The sequence below is a fragment of the Budorcas taxicolor genome, chromosome 5 (assembly GCF_023091745.1).
Source record: "Budorcas taxicolor isolate Tak-1 chromosome 5, Takin1.1, whole genome shotgun sequence".
Classification (NCBI taxonomy): Eukaryota; Metazoa; Chordata; class Mammalia; order Artiodactyla; family Bovidae; genus Budorcas; species Budorcas taxicolor.
The window spans coordinates 146,359,222-146,386,445 of record NC_068914.1 but is presented as its reverse complement, the minus strand read 5'-3'; the positions used below and the strand labels follow the sequence as shown (position 1 = coordinate 146,386,445).

Sequence of the window (27,224 nt, the reverse complement as noted above, 5' to 3'; positions counted from 1 at the left end):
GAGAAAAATAATAAACACTATTTTCATTTGTTTTTGTTATCATTCCTCTGCCAAGATACACATCATGTTAATTAATTCTTTGTGCACTTTATTCATGGTTATTTAAATTCTCTTTCAAACTATAAAACTCTTAGAGGAAAACATAGGCAGAATATTCTTTGACATAAATTGCAACAAGATCTTTTTTGATCAAATTCCTAAAGAAAATAAAAGCCAAACAAAAAAATAGGATCTAATTAAACTTAAACCTTTTATATATCAAAGGAAACCATAAACAGAACAAAAAGACAACTCTCAGAATGGGAGAAAATATTTGCAAATGAAGTAATTAACAAGGGCTAATCTTCAAAATACACAAACAACTCAATCAACAAACCAAACAATCCAATGAAAAAATGGGAAAAAGACCTAAACAGACATTTTTCCCAGACATACAGATGGCTAACAAATACAACATCACGAATTATTAGAAAGACGCAAGTCAAAAGTACAGTCAGGTAATACTTCACATCAGTTAGAATGTCTTTCACGAAAAAATCCACAAATAAATGGTGGAGAGGATGTGCAGAAAAGGGAATCCTCCTACATATGAGGATGTAAATTGGTACAACTGCTATGGGTTGCCATGCCCTCCTCCAGGGGACATTCCAACCCAAGGATCAAATCCAGGTCTCCCACATTGCAGGCGGATTCTTTACTGTCTGAGCCACCAGACTCAGAAGCCCTACACTATTGATACTAAGTATAAAATAGATATTGCTCAGAGAATCCCATAGACATGGACCTGATGGGCTACAATCCATAGTGTCACAGATTCAGACACTATTGAAGTGTCTTAGCATGCATGCACACAGAAATAGACAAATAATAACTTCTTTATAGCACAGGGAACTCTACTCAGTGTTCTGTGGTGACTAAATAGGAAGTAAATCCAAGAAAGAGGGGACATGTATCAGTTCAGTTCAGTTCGGTTCAGTCACTCATTCGTGTCCGACTCTTTGTGACCCCATGAATCATAGCACGCCAGGCCTCCCTGTCCATCATCAACTCCCGGAGTTCACTCAGACTCACGTCCATCGAGTCAGTGATGCCATCCAGCCATCTCATCCTCTGTCGTCCCTTTCTCCTCCTGCCCCCAATCCCTCCCAGCATCAGAGTCTTTTCCAATGAGTCAACTCTTTGCATGAGGTGGCCAAAGTACTGGAGTTTCAGCTTTAGCATCATTCCTTCCAAAGAAATCCCAGGGCTGATCTCCTTCAGAATGGACTGGTTGGATCTCCTTGCAGTCCAAGGGACTCTCAAGAGTCTTCTCCAACATCACAGTTCAAAAGCATCAATTCTTTGGCTCTCAGCCTTCTTCACAGTCCAACTCTCACATCCATACATGACTACTGGAAAAACCATAGCCTTGACTAGACGGACCTTAGTCGGCAAAGTAATGTCTCTGCTTTTGAATATGCTATCTAGGTTGGTCATAACTTTTCTTCCAAGGAGTAAGTGTCTTTTAATTTCATGGCTGCAGTCACATTCTGCAGTGATTTTGGAGCCCCAAAAAATAAAGTCTGACACTATTTCCACTGTTTCCCATCTATTTCCCATGGAATGATGGGACCGGATGCCATGATCTTTGTTTTCTGAATGTTGAGCTTTAAGCCAACTTTTTCACTCTCCTCCTTCACTTTCATCAAGAGGCTTTTTGGTTCCTCTTCACTTTCTGCCATAAGGGTGGTGTCGTCTGCATATCTGAGGTTATTGATATTTCTCCCAGCAATCTTGATTCCAGCTTCTGTTTCTTCCAGTCCAGCATTGCTTATGATGTACTCTGCATATAAGTTAAATAATCAGGGTGACAGTATACAGCCTTGATGTACTCCTTTTCCTATTTGGAACCAGTCTTTTGTTCCATGTCCAGTTCTAACCGTTGCTTCCTGATCTGCATACAGGTTTGTCAAGAGGCAGGTCAGGTGGTCTGGCATTCCCATCTCTCTCAGAATTTTCCACAGTTTATTGTGATCCACACAGTCAAAGGCTTTGGCATAGTCAATAAAGCAGAAATAGATGTTTTCTGGAACTCTCTTGCTTTTTCCATGATAGAGCGGATGTTGGCAATTTGATCTCTGGTTCCTCTGCCTTTTCTAAAACCAGCTTGAACATCTGGAAGTACACGGTTCACGTATTGCTGAAGCCTGGCTTGGAGAATTTTGAGCATTACCTTACTAGCATGTGAGATGAGTGCAATTGTGCGGTAGTTTGAGCATTCTTTGGCCTTGCCTTTCTTAGGGATTGGAATGAAAATTGACCTTCTCTAGTCTTGTGCCACTGCTGAGTTTTCCAGATTTGCTGGCATATTGAATGCAGCACTTTCACAGCATTATCTTTCAGGATTTGAAATAGCTCTACTGGAATTCCATCACCTCCACTAGCTTTGTTCGTAGTGATGCTTTCTAAGGCCCACTTGACTTCACATTCCAGGATGTCTGGCTCTAGATGAGTGATCACACCATCATGATTATCCGGGTATGAAGATCTTTTTTGTACAGTTCTTCTCTGTATTCTTGCCACCTCTTTAAAATATCTTCTGCTTCTGTTAGGTCCATACCATTTCTGTCCTTGATCGAGCCCATCTTTGCATGAAATGTTCCCTTGGTATCTGTAATTTTCTTGATTAGATCTCTAGTCTTTCCCATTCTGTTGTTTGCCTCTATTTCTTAGCATTGATCGCTGAAGAATGCTTTCTTTTCTCTTCTTGCTATTCTTTGGAACTCTGCATTCAGATGCTTATATCTTTCCTTTTCTCCTTGGCTTTTCGCTTCTCTTCTTTTCAGAGCTATTTGTAAGGCTTCCCCAGACAGCCATTTTGCTTTTTTGCATTTCTTTTCCATGGGGATGGTCTTGATCCCTGTCTCCTGTACAGTGTCACGAACCTCATTTCATAGTTCATCAGGCACTCTATCTATCAGATCTAGGTCCTTAAATCATTTCTCACTTCCACTGTATAATCATAAGGGATTTGATTTAGGTCATACCTGTATGGTCTAGCGGTTTTCCCTGCTTTCTTCAATTTCAGTCTGAATTTGGTAATAAGGAGTTCATGATCTGAGCCACAGTCAGCTCCTGGTCTTGTTTTTGTTGACTGTATAGAGTTTCTCCATCTTTTGCTGCAGAGAATATAATCAATCTGATTTTGATGTTGACCATCTGGTGATGTCCATGTGTAGAGTCTTCTCTTGTGTTGTTGGAAGAGGGTGTTTGGTATGACCAGTGCATTTTCTCGGCAAAACTCCATTAGTCTTTGCCCTGCTTCATTCCACATTCCAAGGCCAAATTTGCCTGTTACTCCAGGTGTTTCTTGACTTCCTACTTTTGCATTCCAGTCCCTTATAATGAAAAGGACATCTTTTTTGGGTATTAGTTCTAAAAGTTCTTGTAGGTCTTCATAGAACCATTCAACTTCAGCTTCTTCAGCATTACTGGTGGGGCATAGACTTGGATAACTGTGATATTGAATGGTTTTCCTTGGAAAGGAACAGAGATCATTCTGTCGTTTTTGAGATTTCATCCAAGCACTGCATTTCAGACTCTTCTGTTGACCATGATGGCTACTCCATTTCTTCTGAGGAATTCCTGCCCGCAGTAGTAGATATAATGGTCATCTGAGTTAAATTCACCCATTCCAGTCCATTTTAGTTCGCTGATTCCTAGAACGTCGACATTCACTCTTTCCATCTCTTGTTTGACCATTTCCAATTTGCCTTGATTCATGGACCTGACATTCCAGGTTCCTATGCAATATTGCTCTTTACAGCATCAGAGCTTGCTTCTATCACCAGTCACCTCCACAGCTGGGTGTTGCTTTTGCTTTGCCTCCATCCCTTCATTCTTTCTGGAGTTATTTCTCCACTGACCTCCAATAACATATTGGGCACCTACTGACCTGGGGAGTACCTCTTTCATTATCATATCATTTTGCCTTTTCCTACTGTTCATGGGGTTCTCAAGGCAAGAATACTGAAGTGGTTTGCCATTCCCTTCTCCAGTGGACCACGTTCTGTCAGACCTCTCCACCATGACCCACCCGTCTTGGGTTGCCCCACAGGCATGGCTTAGTTTCATTGAATTAGACAAGGCTGTGGTCCTAGTGTGATTAGATTGACATGTGTGTGTGTGTGTGTGTGTGTGTGTGTGTGTATATATATAGAGAGAGAGAGAGAGAGAGAGCGAGAGAGAGAGAGAGAGACAGACAGACAGACAGATGTAGTTGTTGTTCTTTAGTCGCTGAGTTGTGTCTGACTCTTTTGTGACCTCATGCACTGCCATACTCCTTTGTCCATAGGAATTCTTAGGCAAGAATACTGGAGTGGATTGCGAGTTTTTTCTCCAAAGGCTCTTCCCAGCCCAGGGATGGAACCCCACTCTCCTGTTTTACAGACAGATTCTTTACCACTGAGTCACCTGGGATCCCATATATATATGTATAACTTACTAAATTTGCTGAACAGCACAAGCTACCACAACATTGTAAAGAAATTATACTCAAATAAAATTAAATAAAACAAATTATCTGTCAGGTAAATTTAAGAGCCAAATACCCTGGGAATTTTTTTTATGTTTCTTTTTGCTCTGGTTTTCCATGAGATCTCTTTTATATCAGTTTTATTAAAACCACAACTTTGTTGATAAATAATTGTACAACTCCTTCAGAAAGACCTTTGTTTTTCTTATTCTATTTAGGGGTGGATTAAGGATAGAACAACTTGTTTAACTCATTTTTAGGGCAAAGCTTGGCTTAAAACAGGAATCGTGCCATTGTCAGGACCAGGGCTCTTCATGGAGAAAGGGAACACTAAGATTCTGGTAACTTTACCAGTGTGTTACAGCTTTCATCTCAGCTCCATCACTAGGTCACTATTTTTTTTTTCTTTTGAACTTTCTATTTAGTATTGGGGTTTAGCTGATTAACAATGTTGTTATAGTTTCACGTGAACGGCCAGGGACTCGGCCATTCATATACATGTATCCATTTCCCTCCAAACTTCCCTCCTCTCCTAAAAATAATTTAACTGATGTTCCTGTTCTTCAACCCTCCCAATTCTCTAATCATCGCTTTTTCTTCAGGAAACCAGACCCAAATGCTGCCCCAGTGCGACCACTTTGTGTCTGAACCAGCAGGCTCTGCAGCCTCAAAGGAGAGCGCCCCCTACTGCTCAGGTGAGGGTCCCACAGGAAAGAAGACCCTTCTCATTCCCCAGGTCCACACCCCATTGTCCCATTTCTCTCCCCTCAGACAGCAGGCAGCTCCGCCTGGTGGACGGGGACAGTCCCTGCGCCGGGAGAGTGGAGATCCTTGACCAGGGCTCCTGGGGCACCATCTGTGATGACGACTGGGACCTGGATGATGCCCGCGTGGTGTGCAGGCAGCTGGGCTGTGGAGAAGCCCTCAATGCCACGGGGTCTGCTCACTTCGGGGCAGGATCAGGGCCCATCTGGCTGGACGACCTGAACTGCACAGGAAATGAGTCCCAGGTGTGGAGGTGCCCTTCCCAGGCCTGGGGGCAGCACGACTGCAGACACAAGGAGGATGCGGGGGTCATCTGCTCAGGTCAGCACTCCACACTGTCCACAGGCTGGAGGAGGGGTGGGGCCCTGGAGGAGGGGGGTCTGAGCCCTGAGGGAGAGATGCTGAAAGGACCAGGCAAGGAGGCTTCCTCACATGGAGCCTGTCTTTCCAGCAGACGTGAAGACGAGGTGCTTTCACTGCCTCCTGCAGCAGCTGAGATTCTGGTCCTTTCTTCTCAGTAGTGTTTCCTGGCAGAGCCTTTTCTCACAGTTTTTCTTGAAATCAGGGCTCACCCTTCTGGTGCATAGGGTAGAGAAGTCTTCAAGCCACTGTGCTCATTTTTGTTTGTTCTATAACAAGTTGCTACATTGTTAGTAGTTTAAAACAACATATTTCTTTCCTTATACTTCTCTACCCTAGATGTCCAGCAGGGATCTCACTAGACTGTGATAAAAGTTTCAGCAGGGCCACGTCACTTCTGAGCCTCTGGGAAAGAATCTGTTTCCTGTCTTTTCAAGCTTCTAGAAGCCGCCTGCCTTCCTTCACTCATAACCCCCTTCTGTTCATCATCAGACCAGCAACGCTCCACCTCTCTGACCATTATCCGTATTCACATCTCCCTCTAACCAGAATGAGGAAAAGGTTTCACTTTAAAGGATAGTGAGTCTATGAATGTGATTAGACTGTGCTCAGGTGGTTAATCTGTCATCTTTCAGGTTACTCTTACCATCCCAAGGACCGTAACTTAATCACATATGTAAAGTCCCTTTTGCCAGATAAGGAAACACAGACACAGCTTCCATGTAGACATCTCTGGGTCCATTATTCTATCTGCCTCCACACTGTCCATATCACATCCCTTTCATACACTCTCTTAAATGTTTTGTCAGGAAGCAGGAGTCAGCTCCCTCTCCCTGCAGGTGTCCAGGTTGGTCTTCCTCTCAGTTCATATCCACTACATCACGGTGGTAGAAGTGTTTAGAAAGACAGACACAAATGGACAAAGTCAGGTGAAAAGGAGACAGGTTTCACTCTGGTCATCTAATGAATTTGCTTCCTCACCTGGGTTGCAGAATGAATGTTCACAATTTTGGGGAGAGAGGAAAACCCAGAGCACTGAGTGGGGTGCTCACTGTGTCCTGTCTCCTTTCTTTTGATCTTAGAGTTCCTGGCCCTCAGGATGGTGAGCGAGGACCAGCAGTGTGCTGGGTGGCTGGAGGTTTTCTACAACGGGACCTGGGGCAGTGTCTGCCGCAGCCCCATGGATGATGTCACTGTGTCCATCATCTGCAGTCAGCTTGGCTGTGGGGACAGTGGAAGTGTCAACACCTCTGTTGGTCTCAGGGAAGGTTCTAGACCCCGGTGGGTAGATTTAATTCAGTGTCAGAAAACTGATACCTCTCTCTGGCAGTGTCCTTCAGGCCCGTGGAAATACAGTTCATGTTCTTCAAAGGAGGAAGCCTACATCTCATGTGCAGGTGACTTATGTCTGTTTCTGTGTCTTTCCCAACTCTGTAGGATGCTATTAGTGAGATTTGATATTTTAAAATCTAAGTGATGTGTTTAAGTTGTTTATAAAATGAAGTTTGGATGGAGTTAATTTAATCTACATGTTCCAAACTTTCTTTTTTAAAGTTTTTAATTGATATAACTGATACAACATTATATTTTTTGTTGTGTACAACATAATGCTTATATGTTTGTGTGTATTGATAAATAATCACTACTGTAAGTCTAGTTATATCTCTATATATGGATCCATATATATAGATCCATATATACTGATCCATATATATAGTTAAATATTTTTCTCACATGATGAGAATGTTTAAGATGTATTTTCTTGCCATCTTTCAAATAAACAATACCGTATTCACTATAGTCACGATGCTGTATGTTATATCTCTTCACCTATTAATTTTATAATTCAAATTTATACCTTTTGATTACCTTTGCCTACACCAAATCCCCCACCTCTGGCAGCCACCAATGACTCAGCATCTCTGAACTTGCTTTTTAATATTACACATATAAATGAGATTACATGGTATTTTTCTTTCTCTGTCTGATTTATTTCACTTAACATAATGCCCTCAAGGTCCATCCATGTTGTTGAAACTGGCAAGATTTTTTCTTTTTTATGGGTGGATATAAGTCTATATTACATTTTCTTTATCCATTCATCAGTGAAGACTTACATTGTTTGACTCATATATATTGCTATAAAATACTAAAAGGTAATACTGTTCAAGTGCTGCAGTCAATACGTCAGCACATTTGAAAGATTCATCAGTGGCCATAGGAATGGAGAAGGTCTGTTTTCATTTCAATCTCAAAGAAGAGCAGTGCCAATGAATGGTCAGACCACCTCACAGTTGTGCTCATTTCACATGCTAGCAAGGTTATGCTCAAAGTCTTTCAAGCTAGGCTTCAGCAGTAAGTGAACTGAGAACTTCCGAGATGTACAAGCTGGGTTTAGAAAAGGCAGAGAAACCAGAGATCAAATTGCCAACACTTGTTGGATCCTAGAGTAAGCCAGAGAATTCCAGAAAAACATCTGCTTCATTGACTACATAAAGCCTTTGACCATGTGGATCACAATGAACTGTGGAAAATTCTTGAAGAGATGAGAATACCAGAGCGCCTTACCTGCCTCCTGAGAAACCTGTATGCAGATCAAAAAGCAGCAGTTGGAACTGGACATGAAACAACCGACTGGTTCTACATTGGGGAAAAGTTCATCAAGGCTGTATATTGTCACCCTGTTTATTTAACGTATATGCAGAGAACATCATAGGAAATGCCAGGCTGGATGAATCACAAGCTGGAATCAAGATTGCTGTGAGAAATATCAACAACCTCAGATACACAGATGCTACCACTCTAATGGCAGAAAGCAAAGAGGAACTAAAGAGCCTCTCATTGAGGGTGGAAGAGGAGAGTGAAAAAGCTGGCTTACAGCTAAACATTTAACATTCTAAAAACTAAGATCATCAGCACTTCATGGCAAATAAAAGGGGTGAACGTGGAAACAGTGACAGATTTTCTTTTCTTGGACTCCCAAATCACTGCTGACAGTGACTGCAGCCATGAGATTAAAGGAGGCTTGCTTCTCTGTGACAAACCTAGACAGGGTATTAGAAAAAGACACTGCATTGCTGACAAAGGTCCATATGGTCAAAGCTATATTTTTTCTAGTAGTCCTCTCTGGACGTGAGAGCTGGGTTATAGGAGAAGCTAAAAAGAGTTGATTCTTTTTTTTTTTTGATTTTTTTTTTAATTTTTATTTTTACTTTATTTTACTTTACAATACTGTATTGGTTTTGCCATACATTGACATGAATCCACCACGGGTGTACATGTGTTCCCAAACATGAACTGCCCTCCCACCTCCCTCCCCATAACATCTCTCTGGGTCATCACCGTGCACCAGCCCCAAGCATCCTGTATCCTGCATCGGACATAGACTGGCGATTCGATTCTTACATGATAGTATACATGTTTCAATGCCATTCTCCCAAATCATCCCACCCTCTCCCTCTCCCTCTGAGTCCAAAAGTCCGTTATACACGTCTGTGTCTTTTTTGCTGTCTTGCATACAGGGTCGTCATTGCCATCTTTCTAAATTCCATATATATGTGTTAGTATACTGTATTGGTGTTTTTCTTTCTGGCTGACTTCACTCTGTATAATCGGCTCCAGTTTCATCCATCTCATCAGAACTGATTCAAATGTATTCTTTTTAATGGCTGAGTAATACTCCATTGTGTGTATGTACCACAGCTTTCTTATCCATTCATCTGCTGATGGACATCTAGGTTGTTTCCATGTCCTGGCTATTATAAACAGTGCTGCGATGAACATTGGGGTACATGTGTCTCTTTCAATTCTGGTTTCCTCAGTGTGTATGCCCAGCAGTGGGATTGCTGGGTCATAAGGCAGTTCTATTTGCAATTTTTTGAGTTGATTCTTTTGAATTGTGGTGCTTGGATGCCACAATTGCATTGAGAGTCCTTTGGGCAGCAAGGAGATCAAACCAATCAATCCTAAAGAAAATCAACCCTGAATATTCATTGGAAGGACTGATGCTGAAGCTGAAGCTCCAATACTTTCGCCACCTGCTGAGAAGAGCTGACTCATTGGAAAAGACCCTGATGATGGGAAATATTGAAGGCAAAAGAAGAAGAGGGCTGCAGAGGATGAGATAGATAGCATCACCAGTTCAGTGGACATGAATCTGAGCAAACTTTGGGAGATAGTGAAGGACAGAGGAGCCTGGCGTGCTGCAGTCCATGGGGTTGCAAAGAGTCAGATACAACCCAGCAACTGGAGATATGTTGCTGCAGTGAACACTGGGTTTTCAAGTTAGTGTTTTTGTTTCCTTCAGATAAATACTCCAAAGTGAAATTCCTAAATCATATGGCAGTTCTACTTTTAATTTTTGATGCACCTCAATACTGTTTCCATAGGGGCTGTATCAACTTACGTTCCCTCTAAGTGTGCAAAAGCTTTCCTGTCTCTTCACATTCTCCTCAACTCCTGTTATTTCTTCTTTTGGATAAAAGCCTTTCTAGAGGATATGAGGTGATATCTCATTGTGGTTTTGATTTGTATTTTCTAATGAGTAATAGTGTTGAGTATGTTTTCATGCATCTATTGGCAAGTTGTATGTATTCTTAAAAAAAAAGTCTGTTCAGGTTCTCTGCCAATTTTAAAAAGTCAGATTGTTTATTGCTACTGAGTTGTATGAGTTCCTTGTGTATTTTGGATAATAATCCTTACCAGAAATATAATATGCAAGTATTTTCTCCATTCCATAGGTTGCTTTTTCACGTTGTTGATGGTTTCCTTAATTGGGCAGAAGCTTTTTAGCCTTTTTCATCACAACTGCTTGTTTTTACTCTTGTTCCCTTTGCTTTTGGTGCCAAATCCAAAAAATCATCACAAAGACTGGTGTCAAGGATTTTATTTTCTGTCTTTTCCTGTAGAAATTTTATGGCTTCAGGACTTGTGATCAAGTCTTTAATTTATTTTGAGTTAATTTTTGTGAATGGTGTAAGCTAGTGGTCCAGCTTCATTTTTTGCATGTGGCTGTCCAGTTTCCCAATGCCATTTACTGAAAAAAACTGTCCTTTTCCCACTGTATATTCTTGGCTTCTTTGTCAAAAATTAATTGACCATAGAAATGTGGGTTTATTTATGGACTCTCTGTTCTGTTCCATTGATCTCCATGTTCATTTTTATACCAACCACATACTGTTTTGATTAATATAGCTTTGTAATATAATTTGAAAGCAAGAAGCATGACACCTCTAGCTTTGTTATTCTTTCTGAAGATTGCTTTGGTATTGAGCATCTTTTGTGGTTCCATGCAAATTTTAGGATTGTTTCTTCTGTATCTGTGAAAATTTCCATTGGAATTTTGATAAGGATTGCAGAGAATCTGTAGATTGCTTTGGGTAGTATGGGCATGTTAATAATATTAGATCTTCCAATCCATGAGCACAGAATATCTTTCCATTTATTTGAGTCATCTTCAGTTTCTGTCATCACTGTGTTTATAGTTTTCAGTGTACAGGGCTTTCACCTCCTTGGTTAAATTTATTCCTAGGTATTTTATTCATTTTCATGCAAATGTAAATAGAATTGTTTTCTCAGTTTCTCTTATAGCAGTTTGTTGTTAGTGTAAAGAAATGCAACTGATTTTTGTATACAGATGTTTCTTCTACAACTTTACTGAGTGTATTGGTTCTCATATTTTTGCTGAAGTCTTTAGTGTTTTCTACATATAATATCATGTAAGGGGGTTTCTTTCCTCATGGCTCTGATGGTAGAAAATCTGTCTGCAATGCAAGAGATCCAGGTTCAGTCCTGGGTCAGGATGATTCCCTGGAGGAAGGAATGACAACACACTCCAGTATTCTTGCCTGGAGAATCCCAGTGGACAGAGGAGCCTGGCAGGCTGCAGTCCTTGGGGTTGTAAAGAGTCAGACACGACTGAGTGACTAACACTTTCACTTTTCAACCTGCAAATAGTGTCAATTTTGCCTCTTCCTTTCAGATTTGGATATCTTGATTTTCTTTTTATTGCCTGAAGGATCTGGACAGAACTACCAAAACTAAGTTGAATAAAAGTGGTGAGAGTAGACATTTTTGTCTTGTGTCTGATTTCAGAGGAAAAGCTTTCGGTTTTTTACAGTCAAGTATGATGAGTTGACTCATTGGAAAAGACTCTGATGCTGGGAGGGATTGAGGGCAGTAGGAGAAAGGGACGACCGAGGATGGGATGGCTGGATGGCATCACGGACTCGATGGACATGAGTCTGAGTGAACTCTGGGAGATGGTGATGGACAGGGAGGCCTGGCATGCTGTGATTCATGGGGTCGCAAAGAGTCGGACACGACTGAGCGACTGAACTGAACTGAACTGATGATGTTAGCTGTGTACTTTTCATATGGCCTTAATTATGTTGAGATGCAATCCTTCCATACCTACTTTGTAAAAGAGTTTTTACTGTAAGTGGATGTTGAATTTGTCAAACACTTTTTCTGCATCCTTTGAGGATTTTATTTTTACCTTCATTTTATTATTTGGTTTATCACATTGATTAATTTATGAATGTTGAACTATCCTTGTATCCTTGGGACAAGTATCACTTGATCATCATGTATGATTCTTTTAGTGTATTGTCAAATTCAGTTTTCCAATATTTTGTGAACGATTTTTGCACCTGTATTTATCAGAGTATTAGCCCGTAATTTTCTTTTCTCATGGTGTCCTTGTCTGGCTTTAGTATCAGACTAATGTTGACTTTAGAAAATGAATTTGGAAGTGTTCTTTTCTTCTGTTTTTGGAAGAATTTGAGAAGGCTCCCCCACTAAATACTGTTACATTGGAAATTGAGATTTCAGCAATAAATTTTGAATGAAATAAATGTTGGCGAGGGTGACAAATAGTCAAACTATAGCACCTTATTCCTTCAACATTTCTCTTTGTTTCTTTCTCCTTCCCTCCCCTTCCACATACACACACACACACACCCCATTCAGGTAAACCTTGAATGGTATGCTGGATGTTGCCTGAAACCCAAAGCTAAGAGAATGTGGGATCAGATACTTCAAAAGCAGAGGCTCACTCCCTTCCTTGTCTCTCTTTGCTCATCTCTTTGTCTTTTTGATTTGAAGGTCAAAGAGGCATTAAACTATGAGACCTTTTATTTTTTATTTATTTATTTTTTAATTTTAATTTTTACTTTATTTTACTTTACAATACTGTATTGGTTTTGCCATACATTGACATGAATCCGCCATGGGTGTACATGAGTTCCCAATCCTGAACCCCCCTCCCACCTCCCACCCCATATCATCTCTCTGGATCATCCCCATGCACCAGCCCAAGCATCCTGTATCCTGCATCGAACATAGACTGGCGATTAGTTTCTTACATGAGAGTATACATGTTTCAGTGCCATTCTCCCAAATCATCCCACCCTCTCCTTCTCCCTCAGAGTCCAAAAGTCCATTCTATACATCTGTGTCTCTTTTGCTGTCTTGCATACAGGGTTATCATTACCATCTTTCTAAATTCCATATATATGTGTTAGTATACTGTATTGGTGTTTTTCTTTCTGGCTTGCTTCACTCTGTATAATTGGCTCCAGTTTCATCCATCTCATCAGAACTGATTCAAATGTATTCTTTTTAATGGCTGAGTAATACTCCATTGTGTGTATGTACCACAGCTTTCTTATCCATTCATCTGCTGATGGACATCTAGGTTGTTTCCATGTCCTGGCTATTATAAACAGTGCTGCGATGAACATTGGGGTATATGTGTCTCTTTCAATTCTGGTTTCCTTGGTGTCTAATCCCAGCAGTGGGATTGCTGGGTCATAAGGCAGTTCTATTCGCAATTTTAAAAAGAATCTCCACACTGTTCTCCATAGTGGCTGTACTAGTTTGCATTCCCACCAACAGTGTTAGAGTGTTCCCTTTTCTCCACACCCTCTCCAGCATTTATTGCTTGTAGACTTTTGGATTGCAGCCATTTTGACTGGTGTGAAATGGTATCTCATTGTGGTTTTGATTTGCATTTCTCTGATAATGAGCGATGTTGAGCATCTTTTCATGTGTTTGTTAGCCATCTGTATGTGAGACCTTTTATTGATGATGTTTTTCCTACAATTAAATCCTGTGAATTGAGAGATGGTAAAGTCTTTGACCATGAAAATGAGCAACCTGCTCACAGAGGTCCTGCCATCATTTTCTCAGAGGTTCTCTGCATAGAGTGGGTAGGAGTTTTGATAGGATGATCTGTAAAGAATATGGAAATATTGATACTTTATGACAGGTACTATTTACCCTTCTGGTTTTTTTGAATTTACATTTATTTCTGTCAGCTTCAATTATTTTATATATATTTTCAGTCTTTTGTTTATTATTTCTGCATCTTCTCAATACAAATTTTTCTCAGTAGGCTTTTTTCAACTATTGCAAAAATTTCTGGCTTACTCAGTGTGTACATATATGTGTCCACATGTCTTCTCAGAATTCTACTAAGTCTTTCCTGTATATTTCCTTTTTAAGAGATTCCTAACCAACACTATGGGCTTTTCTGGTGGCTCAGACAGCAAAGAAACTGCCTGCAGTGCAGGAGACCTGGGTTTGATCCCTGGGTAGGGAAGATCCAGTGGAGAAGTGAATAGCAATCCGCTCCAGTATGTTTGTCTGGAAAATCCTATGGACAGAGGAGCCTGGTGGGCTGCAGTCCATAGGGTCACAAAGAGTTGGACATGACTGAGCGACTAACAGACACACACACGTAACCAACACTACATTGTGGAGCAATTACCTCCCAATTAAAAATAAATTTGAAAAGAGGGTTTCCTTTCACAACAGTAGTCTTCACTTGCCCACTGTCACACTGAATAATAGGTAAGAGTAGTTTATAATCTATCCAATAATTTTCCATTAAAATTATGTACATGAGATTTTGAATATAAATTGACTCTGTGCTTCTGGCCTGATTATTTTTAATGTGAACTATGATCATAGACTGCTACCATTAATTTATATTTGGTTTACTATTTCACTGATTAGTATGAATTAAAAAAAAGATATTTTATTTCACTGAATTTTATTTGTCCATTCATTTAATAAATATTTATCAAGCCTCTATCTAGGTATTTAGAAATGGTTTTCCATAGATATTTGTTGAATGAGTGCATAGAATGTGCAGGCACTGTCCTAATGGCAGAAACAAGGCACATATAAGATATACAAGGTCCTTCTTCTAATGGACCTTTCTCTCAGAGGAGTGTGTGTACACTTGTAGATGTCTGTGTTTATATTTGCTGTGGGGTGTGAAGACTGATAAACAAGTAAATATTTAAAGTAATTTCAGCTGGTGATCAGATGCAGTGAATGTTTCAGCCCAGGAGATAATAAGCCTGTGTTTTCACATCTCATTTGCACTGAGCCATGCCCCTGATGCTAAGTGGCTTCAGTCGTGTCCAACTGTGCGACCCCATAGACAGCAGCCCACTAGGCTCCTCTGTCTCTGGGATTCTCCACGCAAGAACACTGGAGTGGGTTGCCATTTCCTTCCTCAATGCATGAAAGTGAAAAGCGAATGTGAAGTCGTTCAGTCGTGCCTGACTCTTAGTGACCCCATGGACTGCGGCCTACCAGGCTCCTCCGTCCATGGGATTTTCCAGGCAAGAGTACTGGAGTGGGGTGCCATGGACCTTAGATAATCTTATGTGGGGACAGGAACACCCTCAGCTATTCCCGATCCACTGTTTCCCTGTTGTTTGCAGGAAGAAGACCCAAGAGCTGTCCAACAGCTGCCCCCTGCACAGGTACATCAGCCCTGCCCTTCCCCTGTGGCTCCCAGGGTCTCCTTCCTCTCTCCAGGGGAGTCACAGGAGGGGCTGCTGCCTTTTCAGACAGAGAGAAGCTCCGGCTCAGGGGAGGAGACAGCGAGTGCTCAGGGCGGGTGGAGGTCTGGCACAGCGGCTCCTGGGGCACTGTGTGCGATGACTCCTGGAGCCTGGCAGAGGCCGAGGTGGTGTGTCAGCAGCTGGGCTGTGGCCAGGCCCTGGAAGCCGTGTGGGCCGCGACATTCGGCCCTGGAAATGGGAGCATCTGGCTGGACGAGGTGCGGTGCGGGGGCCGGGAGTCCTCCCTGTGGGACTGTGCTGCGGAGCCCTGGGGGCAGAGCGACTGCAAGCACGAGGAGGATGCTGGTGTGAGGTGCTCTGGTGAGCAAGGGGCTCGGGGTCCATCCTGGGTGAGCTGGGGCAGTGCAGGGGCAGTGGGCTGGGCCGGGGGTGGTGGGGAGTTTGTGTTCAGACATCCCAGGTGCTGGGGCTCTGATCTAGGATGGGGGAGCTGGGAGGACTGGACACTGATGTTGTGGAGACTGAGGGGTGATTTCAGGCTCAGGAGGGAAAAGGTTTGCCCTGCGTTCTGACCAATTCCACTTCCCCACACTACTGTTTTTCTCTTTAGGTGTAAGGACAACATTGCCCACAACTACAGCAGGTACTGTGATCCATCCACGGGCAGGGGAGAATACTCAAATACTGGGGACTTGTTCTGTGGGCCCTCTGACAGCTCAGAGGAGGAAAGAGTCTGAGGAGCCCTGGCTGCTGGGGAGCAGCCAGGGCATTACACTGGGGCAATCCCCTGCCTTGATGTCCTGGGTCAAATGTTCTCATGCCCGGGGCCAAGGACGTCTGGCTCCCATGTTGGAGAATCTGAGGAACTCCCACCTGCCCTTGAGTGTTGCTCCTCATCTGTGGGGTGCAGGTCCCTGGATGTTTGATGCTCTGTCTCCTGAAGCCCAAGGAGAGGAGATGAGCTGGGTCCTCAGAGGCTGTCTCTGCAGGGCAGCTCCCTGACAATCCCCATCTCTGCCTCGGGGCCCCACTGGCCAGAGTGGAGTTGACTTGTCTCAGGACGAGACCCCGGGGAGCCCTGACACTGTCTGAGGCTGAGACGCCATTGTCCAGAGCTCCTGAAAATGCTGACACAGGAGATTTTTCTGTGCCCAAGACTATCTCCAGCCCTTTTTCCTGTTCTCCTTAGGGACCAGAACAACCTCAAATTCTCTCCGTGGCATCTTCTCCCTGCCTGGGGTCCTCTGCCTCATCCTGGGAGCCCTTCTCTTCCTGGTCCTCATCATCCTGGTGACTCAGCTGCTCAGATGGAGAGCAGAGCGCAGAGGTGGGCTTCATGGGGACCTGGGGACCAGGGAGAGTGTGTGGAGGCAGGAGATGGGGCAGGTGTGAGGAGGGAACCTGGGCCAGGTACTGTTCTGAGTCTGCAGACTCCATGTGCTCCGTGCTGAGCTCTAAGGGCTGAGTAGACAGAGGATCTTAGGACTGGGATGTGAACTCTCATGAGTCATGGCCTCTCCTGTGAGACCAGACAGAGTTGGCACTGAGCTGTAATCAGGGTCAGTCGAGGGGAGAAGGTGCTGACATGGTGCATGGGATAGGAGACGACACTGAGGTCCTGGCAGCCCCCATGTGAGCACCAGGGAGATGAAGGTGGGATGGCTGGATTGGGGTATCTGGGGAAGCTTTTCTGACCTGCTGGGTGATCTCTCAGCCCTTTCTAGCTATGAAGATGCTCTTGCTGAAGCTGTGTATGAGGAGCTCGATTATGTTCTGACACAGAAGGAAGGTCTGGGCAGCCCAGGTGAGTGTCTCATCTGCCCTCCTGGGATCTCTGGTTGTCACCACCCCCTGGCTGTGCACATCTTCTCAGCACCTGCAGACCCCATGTGTGCCCCAGGCTCACAGAGACGGCTCCTCCAGAGAGGCAGGATGGCCTCTCAGAGCCCCGTGATCTCCCAGCCTCTGTCTACACTGCAGAAGCCAGGCCTATCCCTTCTCAGCCTTAACACAGGTCGTGGGTGTCTGGAGGGGGCATTCTGTGTGTTGTGTGATGTTTGTCTCCACATGAGGCTTTCCCGTCAGATTTCTCACTGACTAAACTGCCTTATTACACCAGAGATGGTGAGGACAACAGTGACTACAGATCTGCTCCAGGAAAGAGAGGTGGACCTGCTTGGCTGGGCTTTGGGGAAGAGAGTTTTTCTCAGAGGAGACTTAAGGGGGATGGTTTTCCTTTGACGGACCAGAGGCATCCCTTGTGTCCAGATGGGGTTCGTCCTTCTCCTTCTCTAGCTGTTCTGTGATGTCTCATGTCTGCACTGGTCTCTCTGGGTCCAAAATCACCATAGGCACACAATGTTTTAAAAAAATAACATCTGTAAAGCACAATTTGTCAAAGTCCTTTAGCAATGCTCAAGGGTGAAAGAGTTGCTTTGAGATATGTAGTTTCCACCAGAAAATATTAAGATATGTAAAATCATGTTTTGGCTTAAAGACACATCAAAATGAAACATGGTCTCAGAGAAAAAAGTCTTTTGAAACACGGAGTGACTGGTGCCTCTATTCAGAAACTCAGAACCTCTGGGTCAGAAGGTATCTTAGGTATTCCCCAGAACAACCCACTTACTGTGGTTTCATACACTCCCTTGTCTGCTCTTGGAACCCCCAGATCAGAGGACTGATGTCCCTGCTGAAAATTATGATGATGCTGAAGAAGTACCAGTGCCTGGAACTCCTCCTGCCTCTCAGGGGAGCGAGGAGGAAGTGCCCCCAGAGAAGGACAATGGGGTGAGGTCCTCTCAGACAGGTGAGTGGGGTCAGTTGATCTCCAGCAATCTTTCCATCTGGAAAGAGTGAATTTGTGCTCCTCAATGCCCAGCCTACCTAGAGATTCAAAACATAGGTAATCTCATACATTTGGTAGCATCTCTTGACCATATGCCATATTTAATGCTGTCAGACTCCTTGCAAGGAGTGAGGAATCACTCTGCTTTTGGCATTTATGTCTCTATAATGTGACATAAACTTATCACTTTATATGTGATATACTGGCATGAAGATTTATAGATTAGGGAATTTCCTGGTGGTCCAGAGGTTAGGATTCTGCACTTTCACTGCTATTGCCTAGGTTCAACCCTGGTCAAGGAACTAAGATCCAGCAAGCATTGTGTCATGGCCAAAAGCGAACTTATCGATTAATTGAGCATATTTAAAAGAAAGCTAAGTGCTGAAGAATTGATGCTTTTGAACTGTAGTGTTGGAGAAGACACTTCAGAGACCCTTGGATGGCAAGGAGATCAACCCAGTCAATTTAAAGGAAATCAATCTTGAACAGTCATTGGTAGGACTGAGCTGAAGTAGAAGCTCCAATACTTTGGCCAACTGATGTGAAGAACTGATTCTTAGAAAAGACCCTGATGCTGGGAAAGATTGAAGGCAGGAGGAGAAGGAGATGACAGAGGATGAGATGGTTGGATGGCATCACCGACTCGATGGATATGAGTTTGAGGAAGCTCTGGGAGTTGTTGATAGACAGGGTCCATGGGGTCACAGAGAGTCAGGCATGACTGAGTGACTGAACTGAACTGAACCAAATTCAAAGGTAGAACAAGTGTTTTAATAATATCTTTGCACTGTCACATACATGAAGGCAAACCATTCAATATCACAATAATCCATGTCTATGCTGAATCAGTAATGCTGAAGAAGCTGAAGTTGCCATTCTAGGAAGACCTACATGACCTTTTAGAACTATCACCTAAAAAAGATGTCCTTTTGATTATAAGGGACCGGAATGCAAAAGTAGGAAGTCAAGAGATACCTGGAGTAACAGCCAAATTTGGCCATGGAGTACAAAGTGAGGCAAGGCAAAGGCTAATAGCGTTTTGCCAAGAGAATGTACTGGTCATAACAAACACCCTCTTCCAAGAACACAAGAGAGGACTCTACATGTGGACATCATCAGATGGTCAGTACCAAAATCAGATTGATTATATTCTTTGCAGCCAAAGATGGAGACACTCTATACAGTCAGCAAAAACAAGACCAGGAGCTGACTGTGGCTCAGATCATGAACTCCTTATTGCCAAATTCAGACTTAAATTGAAGAAAGTAAAGAAACCCATTAGACCATTCAGGTATGACCTAAATCAAATTCCTTATGATTATACAGTAGAAGTGACAAAGAGATTCAGGGGATTACATCTGATAGGCAGAGTGCCTGATGAATTATGGATGGATTTTTGTGGCATTGTTCAGGAGACAGGGATCAAGACCATCCCCAAGAAAAAGAAACGCAAAAAGGCAAAATGGCTGTCTGAGGAGGCCTTACAAATATCTGAGAAAACAGGAGAAGTGAAACCATAGGAGAAAGGAAAGATATATCCATTTGAATACAGAGTTCCAAAGAATAGCAAGGAGAGATAAGAAAGCCTTCCTCACTGATCAATGCAAAGAAACAGAAGGAACAATGGAATGGGAAAAACTAGAGATCTTGTCACGAAAATTACAGATACCATGGGAATGTTTCATGCAAAGATGGGCTCAATAAAGGACAGAAATGTTATGGACCTAACAGAAGCAGAAGATATTAAGAAGAGGTGGCAAGAATACATAGAAAAACTATACAAAAAAATCTTAATACCCAAATAATCATGAAGCTGTGATCACTCACGTAGAGCCAGAGATCCTGGAATGTGAAGTCAAGTGGGCCTCAGGAAGCATCACTATGAACAAAACTAGTGGAGTTGATGGAATACCAGTTGAGTTCTTTCAAATCCTAAAAGATGGTGCTGTGAAAGTGCTGTACTCAATATGCCAGCAAATTTGGAAAACTCAGCAGTGGCCACAGGACTGGAAAAGGTCAATTTTCATTCCAATCCCAAAGAAAGGCAATGCCAAAGAATGTTCAAACTACCGCACAATTGCACTCGTCTCACACGCTAGCAAAGTAATGCTCAATATTCTCCAAGTCAGGCTTCAACAGGGCATGAACCATGAAATTCTAGATATTCAAGCTGGATTTAGAAAAGGCAAAGAAATCAGAGATCAAATTGCCAAAATTTGCTGGATCATCGAAAAAGCAAGAGAGTTCCAGAGAAACATCTATTTCTGCTTTGTTAACTATGCCAAAGCCTTTGACTGTGTGTATCACAACAAACTGATATTTCAGTGGCTGCGAGAAGACACTCATTCTCTACAAAAGAGTATTTCTCCATCTGAAGGCCTGTGTAGTTTCTGGGGAGGAGATATCTGTGGATGCACCTGTAATACTATTTGTGGACATTTGGGAACAGGAGACAAGTCAACTAAGAGCAGACTTGGGTTGTGAGTGAGGAATTCAGATTTATCCTGTTTCCAGTCTCCCTCTTATTGTGAATTTGCATCTATCACCTGTGAAAGGATAACATTTAAATTCCTTTTTATGATTCTTACCATTGCTGGGCATCTCCTTGCTACTGTGTTGCCTGGAAGCAGGTCTCCCAGAGCTCGTGAGCACAGGTCTCCTGTGATGCAGGATTTCCACATGCACTGAGGCCCAGGAGACGACATGAACTGGATCTGAGAGGACAGCTGGGATCCATCCTCACTGGAACTCATGTGAAATAGCCTGAGCCTCCCTCCCCACACCTGGGTCCCAGGAATGCTTTGTCATAAGCACTGGTTTGACTCCCTTCCACCAGGGGATTCTGTCCCATCCTTGTGTCTCAGTTCTAATCAAACTTCTCTTTCCTATTTCAGGCTCTTGTCTGAACTTCTCCAGGGAGGCTGCTGATCCTGGGGAAGGAGAAGAGAGCCTCTGGCTGCTCCAGGGAAAGAAAGGGGACGCTGGGTACGATGATGTTGAACTCAGTGCCCTGGGAACATCCCCAGTGACTTTCTCGTGATGCTGTATCAAATATGAGATGAAGCCTCAGATATTCTAATTGCCTGTATTTCAGTAGAGTAGTGCTGACCTGTAATTGTGTCATATGAAAATTGCTCAAAATGAAATATTCTGAATAAATTAACTTTTTGCTGTGCTGTTAATTTAGCAGGCTCCATGCCAAATGCTTTTAGAGAATTGGTCCTCAAATGCCATCTTCCTCAAAGGAAAGGCAAGATGAGTGAGCTGACCTACTTTCTCACCTATCTTAGAGGCTAATGAGGGCATGATCAAAAGTGCTCCAGGTCACTCTTATTTAGAAAAGGATATAAACTTGGTCTACATTCACACACCCCTTCCTAACAAGAGGAACTCATGGGGAAAAAAAAATTTAACAGTTCTAAACATCTCTGAGTTTGTAACTTGTTCTTTAACACCAGACTGGGTGTGAGCTTCAAAGTGGAAGGTTGGCTGGTGGGAAAGAATGGATACAGCTTTCCTTATCCTGCCTCAATATTCACAGGCCAATTAAAAATCTAACTATACATAACTACCTCTTCCTTTTTCATCTCTCATTTATTCCTTTACAAACACCTCTTTGCTTGTCTCCCATGTCTATTTGATTATCCAATCCTTATAAATCCATTCTTTCTTCTCTATCTCTTCCTACTATTTCTTCAGGATGCTGCTATTTCTTGTCTCTCCAAGGATCTCTCCTTCGAAGTTAATTATATCAGTTCATATACATCTTCAAGTTGATGGAAGGCAACTTGGTGCTCACCCACACCCTGTATTCAGGTGGGACAAGAGGGCAAGAAAGTGGAGACCTAGGCAGAGGGGATCCGGAAGAATGGATGTAGATAGAAAGATCAGGAATATTTGGCTATTTATGTTTCAGAGATATGGATGGAGGCATCTGACATAACTGATCTCTTAGAGGAAGAATTTCAGACCAAGGGGCTTCTTTGAAAACATCTATTATTCAGATGTTTCAAGATTGTTTCAAGGTTGCTTTAATCCGGTTACTACTGAAAATGTAATTGTGATCCTGCTGTGACTCCTCAGGGTAGAGATAGCTGTCATGAAGAAGTGACAAAGTAAAGATTATGTTTACACAGCACTACCCCCGCAAACTCCCTGCACCCCCCACCCCCTGGCCAATTCCATTGTGGACATGTGGAGAAGCTGCTGAACTAAGATAAAACCTGAGAGTGCTGGCCTGATTGTGAGCTGGACCCACCCAGTTTCTTGGTTGATGACTCTGGATGATTTCTAGGGCTCCAACCTCCACTCACACTTGCACTTTTCATAGTTCTAGGCTGTGCTTGGGGATGGGAAGATGCCCAGGGCTTCTTCCAGGGCAGCTCACATGGCTATTCACTTGGGAAGTGTGGAAATAGATGACATATGATGAAATAAGGCACACATGCAAGAAGCTCAGTGAATGCCAAGAAAACACAGATAAATGATTAAATTCAGGAAGACACTATATGAAGAAAATAAGATTAAAAATTATCATCATCATTATTATTGTTTTTAATTTTTGGTTGCACTGAGTCTTTGTTGCTGCACATGGGCTTTCTCTAAATGCAGCAAGCAGGCACTACTCTTCTTTTCGGGCAGCAGGTTTCTCTGTGCAAGGGCTTCTCTTATTGTGAACAGGGTCTAGGCACCCAGGCTTCAGGGGTTGCAGCACTGCCTCCTATTTGTGATTTGCAGGTCCTAGAGCTCAAGCTCAGTAATTGTTGAGCTAGGGTGTTACTTCACAGAACCAATTCACATTTTTTTTTAACAGAGATAGAAATCATGAAAAAGGAAGTAAACAGGGAGTTTGCCGATGGTTTCGTGGTTAGGATTCGATGAATTTGCTGCTGTGGTCTGGATTCAATGCCAGTAGGGGAACTGAGATCCCTCAAGCTTTGCAGTGAGACAAAGAGAATAATAGAAGGAACAAAACAGAAAAATGAACCAAACAGAAATTCAGATGCTTAAGATTCAGTTCAGTTCAGTGGTTCAGTTGTGTCCAGCTCTTTGCGACCCCATGGACTGACTGCAGCATGCCAGGCTTCCCTGTCCATCACCAACTCCTAGAGCTTGCCCAAACTCATGTCCATTGAGTCAGTGATGCCATCATCCAACCATTTCATCTCCGGTCGTCCCTATCTCCTCCTGCCCTCAATCTTTCGCAGCATTAGGGTCTTTCCTAATGAGTCAGTTTTTCGCATCAGGTTGTCAAAATATTGGAGTTTCAGCTTCAGCATCAGTCCTCCAATGAATATTCAGGACTGATTTCCTTTTGGGTGGACTGGTTGGATCAGTTGCTTAAGGCTACAATGAATGAAATGCAACAAAATGAAAAATGCTACCTAGAGCATCAACAACAGCAGAAGACCCTGTAACTCAGAAGGCAGGACCATTGAGATTACCCAGTCAGGGGACAAAGGAAAAGAGGAATGACCAAGTGTGGAAGAACCTGTGTGAACTGTGGGGCAACATTCACAGAAACAACCTGCACATTATTGGAGTCCCGGAAGGAGAAGAAAGGGAGAAAGGTACAGAGATGGTAGTTCAAGAAATAATACCAAAAAAGTCCCAAATCTGATTAGATTTAGGCATCCAAGTTCATGTACCTAATAGGTCACTCCTCAGAGGTCATTCAAAATGATCATCCCCAAGACACATTACTTGTAATCAAGAAAAAGAGAGAATTCTATAAGCAGCAAGAGAAAAGTAAATGCTCACAAAAGAGAAATTCCCTTAAAAATATCAGTGGACTTCTGAGTAGAAACCTGACAGTCCAGGAGAGAAAGGATGATATATTCAATTTTATGAAAAAAACAAAAAACAAAAAACAAAAAAAACCTACCAACCAAGAATAATTTTCTCAGGAAAGTTGTTTTTCATAAATGACGATGATATAAAGACTTTCCCGATATAAAGTCAAATCATGAATATCCTGTTGAGGGAAATAACAGTTGAGGAAATTCACCAACATTAGGTTTGTCTTACAAGTTTGCCGAGGGGAATTCTTCAAACTAAGTGAAGGATGCTGATTTTTATATGAAAGAAGTAGAAATATGCAACAGACCTGTAAATGTAAGTGCTGAGCCCAATTCCGCACACTCTAACGCTGAAATATGGTAGCGTGCTCTAAAGAAAGCATTAAAATAGCTATGGAGAAATATATTTTGTTAGTGGATACACAATATAGAGAGAGGTAAATTGACATCAAAAACAAAATGCAGAGAAGGGGATAAAAAGGTAGAGCTTTTACATGTCATTGGAATTAACTTGATATCAGTGTAGTATATACTGTTGTCCCTCTAAGATGTTTTATGTGAGCCATGTGGCAACAAAAATGTAAAAGCCTACAGTAGATTCACAAAAAGTAACAAGAAGGGACTCAAAGAGCAACATTATCCAAAATTATCAGTTCTCAGTTCTAACTGCTGTGCAGAACAGTTGAGTTGTCCTGGTCTCCACATCATCTTTCCAGATCAGTCCAAGGGGACTCTCCTTCAAAAAGTGAAAGACTAATTAAGCTGTCTGTTATTTTAAATTTTTATTTTTACTTTATTTTACTTTACAATACTGTATTGGTTTTGCCATACATTGACATGAATCTGCCATGGGTGTACATGAATTCCCAGTCCTGAACACCCCTCCCACCTCCCACCCCATATCATCTGGCCCCTCATCTCCTTCCTTATGTCATATCGATGGTGCAGCTGTACTTTTTTAATCGCAAATTTTCTTCCTCTGATATTGCTGTTTGATTTTAATGAAAAAACTGCCAATGATAAGCCATATGAATATCCTGTCTCCTCAGCTGGGTTTGATTAAGACATTAAGAAGCCACATGTAGGTACTTTGTGGTTTGTCTTGTGTATCCTCAGAGATAGAGATTTGCAGTGTTCGTTGTGACATATTTGTTGGTGATAAGCTGCTTGTTTGTGAAAATCAAATCTTTCCTTGCTTATTGCAAGAAACAAATGCTTTAAAAAATATTAGCTAAATGATGTTCTCAGAAACATTTCTTTATATTTAAGACAATTTCTCTTCAACATTTAGTACAGTGCCACTCAGCCACTCAATAAATATTAGCTGAGCATCTGTTAAGTTATAGAGAGGGGAAATATAGAGCTTATACACAGGCACAGGCCTTACTCCAATCCTGGGCCCTGGCAAGGGCTCAGACAATGCCTGCAGACTGCAGGAACCTTGGTTAGCATGCGCAGATTGGGAAGCATTCGGTGACAAGGAAAAGAGATCTGTTCACAGAGTCTTTGATGTTAAAGGAGGAAGACATTTTGCTGTGTTTCCAGTGTTCTTAGGCTGGTCTGCGGGCAGGACTCAGCTGCACCAAAGCTCCACATGCAACAGAGCCTCAGTTCCTAGACTTTGAGTCTGAGCAATCACTCAGGCTTTGAACTCTGAGTGCCACCCCAGAGGCACTAACCTTAGGTTTAAGTGGTTTAAGAATCACCACCCACAAGAGCTCAATAGCTCTGCAGTTGGTAATTACATCAGCTCTGAGCAGAGGTGGGTGAATCATGAAGTTAATGAAGCGTGTTCTTTAGAGCCTCTCCTTGCTCCAGCCCCCTCCAAGTCCCAAGGGGGCCCTAGGGCTGTGGTTGAAACTGAGAGGACTCTATGATCCTTGCCCCTCACTGTGTCTTCTGCCTGCCTTTTGCCTGTGGAAAACTTTAGTCAAAGGATATGTTTAATTGGAGAAGCGAGAAACCTGGAAACAAAGGAAAACATTCAGAGGAGTCTAAATAATAATAATGTAGTCATTAAGCACAGTTAGGACCTTTGGTTCTTTCTCAAGGGTTATGGATGATATTCTGAGCCATGTCCTGGGAGCTTCTTATAGATACAGAACCCCAGGTGGAGCAGTGACTGCATGATGACCACACTGTACCCAGGACTTGAGCATCCACAGTTCTGAGAACTGACCGCAAATAAATGGGAGCAAAAGATGAACTGTACCTAAAACAACCAGTGGATGTTTTGGATGGCATTACCAGCTTGATGGACTTGAGTATGAGCAAGCTCTAGGAGTTGGTGATGGACCGGGAAGCCTGGTGTGCTGCAGCCCATGGGGTCGCAAAGAGTCGGACTCGACTGAGTGACTGAACTGAACTGAAAACAACCAAGATGATGCTAATCAGACCACTGATGACCAATTAGAAGGTGCCTATTAGAGATGACTGTGCTGTTTCTGCATATAACCTCCCCCGACCCCAGCTCTGTCTATAGAAGCTCTCACCCTCTTCTTGTCATGGGGTGGGCAGAGTCGGCCCTGTATAGATGTCCACCACCCTCCCCGCCAGTTGCTGGCATCTGAAATAAAACACTTTCCTTTCCACCAACCTGGCCTGTATACTGGCTTTTGAGCGGTTAGCAGTCGGACCCCTCACACATACCTTTCGGTTACATGGTCACAAGGAGATAGGTTTTGAATGTGCCATTTTGTTCAGTGAGGGAAAAAATACCTCAGCAAAATTATTTCTTACCCAAAGGTGAAGAATTTAATTAACTACATGGAGAACTAAATCCAGGAATCAGATTTGTTCTGGAAATCAAGAAGAAACAGAAGAGGTTTGGAAAGTACATGCTGCTTTTTCACTAGTACAGGATTGGTGGAATGTAAAAATAAGATCAAAGATGATGAACTGACTAACTCAGAGCAAAGGAGAGCTGTTTCAGGATGAAGGTCAAGATGCTCAGAGACAAAAATGGGGAAATAGAAGCACAACTGTCGGCACAGACTGATGTAAACGGAAGAGGAGCTGCGCCAGCTGTGGACGCTCTAAAACAGAAGTTTAGATCTAGTTGTTGGTCAATCAGTTGGTGTCTAGGAATGAACCAAGCCCCAAAGAGGAATCATGGTGAG

At 42.7% G+C, this 27,224-nt stretch overlaps 1 protein-coding gene across 1 annotated transcript in view; it reads left to right on the top strand.

The window, feature by feature from the left end:
- LOC128048724 (antigen WC1.1-like) overlaps window positions 1–21,347 on the top strand; it is a 59,497-nt gene extending 38,150 nt beyond the window's left edge. Inside the window, exons 11-20 of the mRNA XM_052641150.1 lie at window positions 5,116–5,208; window positions 5,285–5,599; window positions 6,721–7,035; window positions 15,376–15,417; window positions 15,505–15,819; window positions 16,070–16,102; window positions 16,649–16,786; window positions 17,174–17,263; window positions 18,131–18,268; window positions 21,202–21,347. Of these exons, the coding sequence (XP_052497110.1) occupies window positions 5,116–5,208; window positions 5,285–5,599; window positions 6,721–7,035; window positions 15,376–15,417; window positions 15,505–15,819; window positions 16,070–16,102; window positions 16,649–16,786; window positions 17,174–17,263; window positions 18,131–18,268; window positions 21,202–21,347 (1,625 nt within the window). The remainder of the gene's footprint in view (window positions 1–5,115; window positions 5,209–5,284; window positions 5,600–6,720; window positions 7,036–15,375; window positions 15,418–15,504; window positions 15,820–16,069; window positions 16,103–16,648; window positions 16,787–17,173; window positions 17,264–18,130; window positions 18,269–21,201) is intronic.
- Window positions 21,348–27,224: the final 5,877 nt, after the last annotated feature.